At 46.0% G+C, this 9,375-nt stretch overlaps 1 protein-coding gene across 1 annotated transcript; it reads right to left on the bottom strand.

Annotated features, from left to right (window-relative positions):
* Window positions 1-51: 51 nt before the first annotated feature.
* Window positions 52-8,310, bottom strand: LOC109472127. The gene is made up of 3 exons (XM_019771704.1): window positions 8,123-8,310; window positions 7,789-7,824; window positions 52-118 (listed from the first exon to the last, which is right to left on the bottom strand). Exons 1-3 carry the CDS (start codon window positions 8,308-8,310, stop codon window positions 52-54), a joined length of 291 nt encoding a protein of 96 aa, XP_019627263.1.
* Window positions 8,311-9,375: the final 1,065 nt, after the last annotated feature.

The raw sequence follows: 9,375 nt of genomic DNA, 5'->3' as shown, positions 1-9,375 counted from the left end.
AGTCGGAGAGAAAAAACATTTGTCGTCCAACTGGCTTTGATTTAATTTGGACTAGCTCAGTGGGCCTGCGGATGGCTGAGGAATGTGGGGATCTAGTTTGTATCGCTGTTGGTCATTCCTGCTGGGTGAGCATGCACGACGTTACTGTAAATAGTTATGCGTGTTTTGTAACTCATAATAGCAACCGAATGTCTCGGGGTCCTTCTAGCTCCATCTGCAGCAGCAATAACAGCAATTACCGAGGAAAGCCTCTGAGTCTGTACATCTGTGAAGACTGTATGTATGGGGTGCAACAAAAAAGTAATACGTTCTTTATATTTCGTCAAGTTAATAAAAATCAATGAAACGTCTAATCTCCAAGCAGATCTTTTGGTGGCTGCAAAGACAGCATCAAATTGGCCTGGCAATATCCATTTGCCAGGCAGTTATAGTTACCATTTGTAAACCCGAGGTTTGGCTGGCGTAAAGAAAGATACCAGTAAAGCCAAGCAAAAACGCCTAAAACATGCCAGAAATAGGCAGAAGCCGAAATCTCTGCTTGGAGAGTATATTCGGTAAACCTCAGTGTATTCAGGATGTATTCACGAGAAAAATTACCACCTTCGGCTCATACCAAGGACATCATTGTTCTTGATCATGCAATACGTATGTGTGCTGATCAAAGGAAATATGAAGAGGCGCGAAAGGAAACGGTCTGAAACCGTTACAAGATACTTTCCACCAGATCATAAGTGAACGTGACTTCAAAGAAAATCATTAGCACATTTGCACATCTGTAAGGGATTCCGCGAGACCCTGTTTGTCTGGACAGATGGCCGACATCTTGTATGTTTTCAGAAGAAGCAACAAAATTATGAAATCGGACCTCCGTCGAGTCAAGGGGTCTCCAGGAGTGGAGGGGTGATATTCCTGTGTTGGATCCTGGCCAATGATACAACTCTGCAAGACGCTAAGTGATTCTAACGAACCTGCGGCCACGAACGCACCAGTACACATCGTTATGTTAGTAACTTATACAGCGTGTATATTCAAGTGCAGGGACGTATTTTACTTCATAGTGTTACAGATCCGGTAGGCTGAGACTATGGTCAACTTTATAATAGCAATAACAAGGACAATAATAGTAAACTCCGAAAATACGCCGAAGAAAATACACACAGAAAAAACGTGCAGTCCAAGCAAGCACTATACATGGAAATAAGTGGGAAGGCACTATTGTGACTGAAAACACGGTAACAGCTAACCCGCAGAGGCAAGATCATTCGTGGTAGTCTCTAGTCAGATGGTTATTTTGTTAGTCTTTCGAGGTCTTACAGAGTTTGTGCTTCTACTGCTTTTTCTAGTGGCGCTATACTGCTTTCTTTGGACTGCCCTCCCGCTCCTCGAAAAAGTGTACCATTAGATGAACAGAGCAGTATAAACGTAGAAAAGTCCTCAATGGACCAGCAAAATAAACTTGACCGATTCATCTGCTTCGAGCTGCCATTTGGAAGACCCACACCCCTCCTAGCCTAGTTGTTAGGGAAGCGAGTGTAGGAGCTCCGGCATGAAATAGGATGGTACCCAGGCTATTCCTAGCCTCTAACAGGCTTCGGAAGGCGGCTAGAAAGAGTAGAAATCGGCCAAATACAGAGATAACATGCCAGGGGAGTTGGTCCGCTAGAGAGTACAGTGCGGCAAACTGTACTGTCTAGCGGTCAATTGGTCCAGGCTACTCCCCTTTCCCTTGAACATCTCATCATTCTGTCTCAGTAATACCAGGGTCGGCCGGTCAAGCATATACCAACTGCCAGACTCTCCACCGCTCTGTACCATCAACAACATCCTGAACCAATTGAACTACTGCTGTAAGGTCGTGACGAACTTGTAAACAAGCTGTATGTTTGTCGAATCATGCATGTACGTACCGTCAAAACATCAACCTTACTCGAGCCAAGAAGGCACAATGCACTAACTCGCCTCCCCATTTAGAGTCGTTTAATGCATTGACGATGAAGAATTATATCTTATAATATGATACAATACATTTGATTTAAGACAAAGCATTACATTTTCTTCCAACGACACAACATTGAGATGACTACATTGTACTGGAAATGTTTAGTTCTCTGTTCTGTTTTTTTTTTTTTTTTCATTTTCTTCATTTTGTGAACAGACCGTTTGATCTAAATCTTAACCTGTTGAAGTCACTAAACGGCAACTGTCACTGCGCCTGGCCCCCGTGGCATGTGTTAATACAGGTGCCGTTAATTAATATCTATAACATTCGGGTAGAAGATAAACTAATATGGAGAGGAACGTAACGGGATAAAAACCCGCCAGAGACCTCGGTAATTGACAAGAATTCGGGGTGTTTTGAGGCGAGTTTCCGCCGCTTGTATGATGTGTCACCGTGTGGACGGGCTACACCTTATACAGGACTCTTTCGCACGACTATCAGATGGTTTCCTTTTCATTCTTAATTATGTTTTATCTACAAACCTGACCTGGAGATATCATCGACCGTCCTAGTCCACTGCGGAGTGCAGAGTTCTGGCAATGCGGTCAACCTTTCCCGTTCTAATCCTCCATTCGCTTTCCATGACGGATAACACATTTAGATACCCTGCATTATCCAACATGTACTTGGTTCAAGTCGAGTGTTAAACAATACTATAAACAAGAATACTTTAATTGAAGAATCTACAAAAGTCAGGAGTATGATTTTCCCTATGAAAACACAGGCAGTCGGTAAGTGGCTTTTCATACATCCAGATAACAAGTATTAACATACCTAGATAAGAAGGGCTAATCGTCCGATATGTACGTGGCCAATAACAGAACCACTCTCCTGTGAATATTTATCTAACTTTCATTTGAAGTTACGTGATATGTATTCAACGTTAGTGCGGGTTTCGTTAAGCTTTATCTAGATTTCAGACTAATTTGTCCATTAGTAGCCAGAGGAGCAAGAGGATCCATACAGCTTCCAGAGATGACATCTGGTGGTATCATCGATGATGATGAAGATGATGAGTAGCCAGTAGATGAACTGGAATATTTATAAGTTAAGACCACTACGAGAATGTTATCTTCAAGTAGATTCACTCGGGGTCAAGGCAGTATCAAAGTGGCCAGGCAGTCACCATGTCCCCTTCGTACTCGTAATGGTTACAGGTGGGCAATAGTCATGTGTGTAAACTCCCCTTGCCCCCAAGAATCTGCTTGGAGATGGATTACCAAGAATGACTCCTATTCTTCTCCTTCCAAAGTACAGGAAGCTATGTTGATGAATCATCATATAAAGCGGTTTTAGGCGGTTTCCGGCTTGCTGGAAGTCTGCGGTTCACCATGTATATGAACAAGACGGAGGTTTCCTCGGTTTGAATGAGTATAGTGAAAAGCGCGCCAGAGAAGCCAGAGAAGCTCATTGACACAATTGTGCCGGACAGGGACAGTTGACATCGAACAGGCTGGCGCGCTTTTCACTATACCGAGGAAACCTCCGTCTTGTTCATATACATGGTGAACCGCAGACTTCCAGCAAGCCGGAAACCGCTTTAAACCGCTTTATATGATGATTCATCAGCACAGCTGTCTGTCAGCTTCAAATGCAAAAAGTAAACAACAAAAATGAAAGCAGGGGATTTCTAAAAATGACTTGATGTTTGCTTTCCCTATTAGTCATTCTTCCCCTGGTGCGAGCTAGGATACATTCAAGTAGTCTCCAAGCAGATCATACGGTGGCGAGGCAGTGTCCATCGGCCAGACGAGTGTCCATAGCTAGCCACCAAAGATGGACACTCCTCTGGCCAAAGGATACCGCATTGCCACCGTATGATCTGCTTGGAGATCAACTTTCAAGCAAGCCCAACGATGGCGAAAAGTACTGTATGCGTGCGCGTGTATGCAATCAATCGTGACACTTGTCATACATATCTGAAATGACAATCTAAGGGTCTTAGCTATGCCTGTGGCAAGATTCCATTATCTCTACATCTCCCTGTCATCATGACCATTATTGCAAGCTTCAGTCTTTTGCGGCCATCTAATATTTCAATTAGAACCCTGCTGTGTGCTTTGGCTGGCGCGCAAATGCGCTCCCGTGGAGAGGAGAGACGGGAGAGAGGAGGAGGCCATCTCTGTAATCGGATTTAGAGGAGCTAGAGACGCGAGGCCGTCCAATTTCCGACAGACAGGCTGGGCGTAGTCACAACATACACCCCTTCTTCAAGTGCGCAGTAAGAATTGGAGGAGAAGTTGTCTCAGTGCTATTGTAGTTCGCACTAAAAACACCATTAGGAAACGGAAATGTTGACTGGCCAAGAGAAACAAATGGAAACACTGAGTGTGGTTACACAAGCAAGTTGTCCGTTACTTTCTATTGACGATGTTTTTCACAGGGTGACGCAGGTCAAAAGAGGACAATAGAAAATACCTATTCAGAAGTCGGGGTACGAGTTAGTCACCGGTCTTCTTGGACCGGTCTCTTGAATGATACAGATGTTCTAAGAAAGCATATATGTTTGTGTTTCAAAGATCTGGACATCAGAAGTAAGACCTTGCCCTGGTCTCTTCATTGACGACCTAGGTTGGCTCTGTCCGATGAGGCCTTTTCCGATCGCCAGCCCAGTACATCAGTACAGAGAACCTTGGGGTGTCTTCCCTATCGTCCCGCCTGTGATAGCGTTGAACGAGTGATGAGAAGTCGCAGATATGAGCTACTGAAAGACGACCGAGGATACGGAACAGGGAACTAAACATGCATCCGTGTATAGAGTGACGGTGATGTACATGAGTGCTGGGTGAGGCTAAGAAATTCAGCTTCTCTCTTGGGTAATAAATAATACTTTATATATAGTTTTTCACAATGGTACCCACTGTTTATTTGGTGATCTACACTAGGGCATAGCCGCCATACCCACTTGGGTTGACGAAGTCGATTTCTGGTGTGCCTCGCCCACCCACACAGCTACAGCTCGCGTACAGACAGGGCGAGGCGAGGGGCCCACGCGGCGTCAGAATCCGGACCCTGTGTTCTTGGCAGTCAGGCGAGGTTACTGCCCTTCCCGTCAAGGTTGGCAAAGCCTACAGGTGTTGGCTTGCTAATTTGGCCCATGTGCCGGGAGCTTTCTGACGACTGAAATGTAAGGAGGTTGGCAGACGGAGCGACTCCGGTGTCGGTGAGAGGACCTCTTGGTCTCTCCGATGGAGCAAGAGAAAAAAGATTAGAAGTAACTAAATCAAATCCAAAGCTCACAGCGGGTTTCGATGTTGTAACAGTTGGAGTTCAACACGACGGTAACTTGCCGTAACTTTGGAGCACATCACACCGCAGGCACCACCTGTAGATGATCGTATATAGTTAAACCTGGTGTAGTAACTCTCACTTTATCCAACAAGACATATCCTTTTTCCACTATGATAGTAAGCAAGCTCAGATGCCGTGCAAAATACATTGACAACTTTTGACGACTTCCAAGTTAGTTAGTTAGGTTAGGTTAGCATAAGGTGCATTGCTTTATGACAGATTTCTTCTTGTTCTAGACATATATTTGAAGTCGCTACGATCCGAACCAAGCCTTCAGCCGTGTGCTAGAAACGTCGTGCGGACAGGTGAATGATACGTTCCTAGTCTGGCTGAGTTAACGACAATAAAAAACACCGGTCGGGGCTGACAGAGGCATGCGGGGCGCAAAAGGCATGAAGGACGTGTGCTGAGTCGTAGGAAGATGACGATTACTTAGCGCTGACAGGTTAGTGACAAGTCTCGGCCTCACTGCCAGGACAGCTCTGGCGCTGTCCATCAAGGATTAACCTCCGGCCCTGGCCACCAGGACGCTGACCTCGTGTTTGTGCAGGCCAAAATAGCAAAACCGTACCCAGGGGTATATTTTGGGTCGTTACACCGGATATTGTTTTGGATCAGTGCTGGAAGTGCTTCTTTAATGCGGGGCTGGATGGTGGGGCGATGTAAAACTCCCTCTGTCGTCGGGCTCACTTAGGAATAGTCGTCATGGCCGGGGCCGTCATAGTGCACTGCCCTGCGTCTGACAACTGTCTGATTCTCTTCCCTAAACAAATAACCTAAAGACTGACTTTCTTTGACGAGTTTGCTAAATACGAGGTCAAAATACGTGCACGTCTGGGTACTGAACTGTTGGTGGAACATACAGATGGGGATAAACACTTTAAGGCTCGCCTGTGTGTTGATCTCAGGGATGGGATCTTGGCTGTCATCCCTACTCTTCAAGAACAGCTTTAGGCTTCAATTGATTTTTGACGCATTTTAGGCGTTTTTATCGGGTTTTCTTTTTGTACTGGTATTTTTCGTGGTTTATTGGATGCAGCCCTGCCAATGATACTGTCTTGCCAATTTGATAGTGTCCTTTCCAGCCACCGAAAGATCTGCTTGGAGATTAGCCCATCTCCAGGTAGCAGAGTTCTGTCGACGTCGGGCAGAGTGAGTGACGGCCTGGGCACGTCATCTCTCAGCCGACAGCTCCTCTTGCTTCCGGTCTTCCCGTCCTTCCAAACACGACCTTCTCAATCTGTCCCGTTCGATCTCCTTAAAGGCACCCAGACCAGGAAAACGGTTTCTCAGAAGGCCTAACATCCAAACTGAACTCTAAAATCTAATACGTCGAGACATCGACATTGTTTGAAGATCCGGATGGAATGAATATCTAAATAGCTACAAATAAGTATATATATACCGAATGTGTCTTAGTTGAACAAACTGGCACATTCCTTCAAGTTTAAGACAAGTGAACTGGATGATCCCTTCCTTCTATCTTTTCCATTCTAATTTCCTTACGACACGAGCCACTCCGCAAACATCAAATGTCTGGACGTCATCACACCTACCGGAGAGACCTTAACCTAACCTTTAAGGGCCGGACAAGTTCTATGATCCATATCCGTGGGACTCTTGCATTGTCCTGTGAAGTGACCAGTACCACAAGAGAACAGGTGTTTGTGGTGTTCTAGTGACGTTATGTCTTAGTGTCTCATGACAGACTTTCCTGTTCACTTGTGTTATCTGATATGCTGACGTACCATATATACGCACTATGTCAAAAATAGCCGACAGTAAACACAGCACAACGCCATGCAGTGTTTGGTGCTCTGTACCGTCATATAGTGCATTTCCTGCTCGCAGTCACAGCGAGCGATCCGACCGAGGTTTTCACTGAAGCAGACCGCAATGAGCGCAGTTCCGTCATGTCGCACTTGTTGAAATGTAGTCTGTTGTTTTGTTCTCATTCCTTTAGCTGTTGTCATGTACGGACACACAGATTATATTATGATGTTAGTCAGTTCACTCAGTGCAAAACCCATGCAGGATGGTACATGAATTAAAACATGACGCCACTATCAGTAATATCTAGCTCCAATCACGACAGTAAAAGACCAAAGGGCGACGCCCATCGGTTTCAGGAACCAGGTCATCTAATCAGGTGTTTCTGGGCGCTTGTCATCATGTACAGGTGTGGAGTAGAGATAGCGCGTAACTCCTGACAGAACCATGTACGTATGAGGGGTCAGTAGCCTCATAAATAATGTTGGACGACATGACAATGGCGTCGTCCTTCACCCTTCAAACGCACACAAAATGCCTCGTTTCAAAGAGGTAAGTCATGCTGTGTCTTGGTAAAAGTATTCCACGTTGAAGGGGAACGAAGATCAAGAAAACATTCCCAAATGGCAGCACTTAACGTTCTGGATAATTGCAGAGAACAAGCAGAGATTCTGCTATCGCTCTGCCATCTGTTGTTGCTCGTAATGTTTGCACATTGGTTCAATTACCTGGCCCGGTTGTGATAACCAAAGCAGCCCCCTTTTCTATTTTAGACTCGAATTAGAGCGCCCGACAAGAGAAAGCAGCAAGGCAAAAATAGACGTCTGGCCGCCGTGGGCTAGCGCGGTGACTGCGTGGCTAATCTGCAAGCAGATCTGTTAGTGGCTGTAAGGACAGTATCAAATTTGGCCAGTCAGTGTCCAATTGGCCAGGCAGTTACCATCAGTTACCATTTTCTAAATGATACCAGAATAAAAAAGAGAGCCCGATAAACGTGTACAAACACGTCAAAAAGATTGCTATGCCGAAGTCTAGACCTCTGCTTGGAGAGTATAGGCTGGCCCTAATCTGAACCACGCCTGAAGTATCGCCACGCGACTTGAGGCAAACTTCTCATCGATCACGTCGGGTCGGCAGTGAGAGAAACCATTGTTCCGATTGTTGAAACGCGCTCGGAAGGAGTTGAAGGGGTTGGCAGCCATGCGACGCGGTGCGTTAGGTGCTGCGCGTGTTATCTTGAAGTGGTACATTTGGCCGGAGAGGAAAACAATCGACGCTGGCTTTACAGACACCCCTTACTAATGTCTTGTCCTTTCATCACGCTCCTCAGTCTCCCTTTCAACCCAGCTGACCCCAGACGCTCTAATGGGGGTGGGAGTACGGCGGCCGCGCGTCGCAATTGCGCGGTATTCTGCGTGTGTAAAGCGCAGCTCCTCCACAAAAAAGACAGCAGTGAAGGAGCCTTTGTTGGAACCACGATCGCATTCTGGCCGAGGCAGAACTAACACAGCGTGTGTTTGTGATTCCTGCATCAATGTCGAACCACCTGCGCAGGATGTGTGTATTTGGACAACCCGGCCGGACGGCGGAGGACCTGTGTTTTCCCGCCCACCTGTTTTATTCCCCTGTCAGAGGCCTGTCAAGGTGAGCCCCGCAGAATGAACAATTGGAGCAAATTCTCCGCGAGAAATGGGGCATGCCTGGAGATGCAGTTGCCTGCGGGTGTTATTGTTGATGAAAGGTTATGCCCCACCCACACACATTGTCTCCCATTGTACGTGCGCCTCAATAGTTCAGTTACGGCCCAGTCAAAGGACACCAAACTGCGACAAAACCCGGGATTCCCAGAAGACAAGAGGCTTACATAAAAGTCACACGCAAGGTCGGGCCGGATCGTCGCACGGAACGGACATTACGTCATCCACATCTGTCGTCTGACAGAAGTCCACTACCAAGTCTCACCTGCCGTGAGCTTTGGGAGTGCTGATTGGACGAGCCCTCGTCACGTGATGCTTTTATGGTGGACATGTCAATGACGCCAATGACCGCATTTCCTAGTGACATCATGTGTAGTACATGTACATGAAATGTTACAGAAGGGGGCAAGTCTAGTGAGAGGGAGTGTTCGACACATTTACTCCTATGGTAAAATGCTGAAAAATTCTACAAACTCTGAAACGGCGAACGATACATCACTTCTAGTTCCTTTCTTGTATCGAAAATTCTTGTCAAATAAACATTGAAGAATCTTGAGAAAAAAGGCATCGACACACCTGTACAAATCTACAACGGTCTCAAACGGTAATATTATTAGT

This window comes from Branchiostoma belcheri, unplaced genomic scaffold (genome assembly GCF_001625305.1).
Source record: "Branchiostoma belcheri isolate BF01 breed outbred unplaced genomic scaffold, Haploidv18h27 scaffold27, whole genome shotgun sequence".
Lineage (NCBI taxonomy): Eukaryota > Metazoa > Chordata > Leptocardii > Amphioxiformes > Branchiostomatidae > Branchiostoma > Branchiostoma belcheri.
Note: the sequence above shows the minus strand (reverse complement) of the source record. Positions and strands in the feature narration are given on the sequence as shown.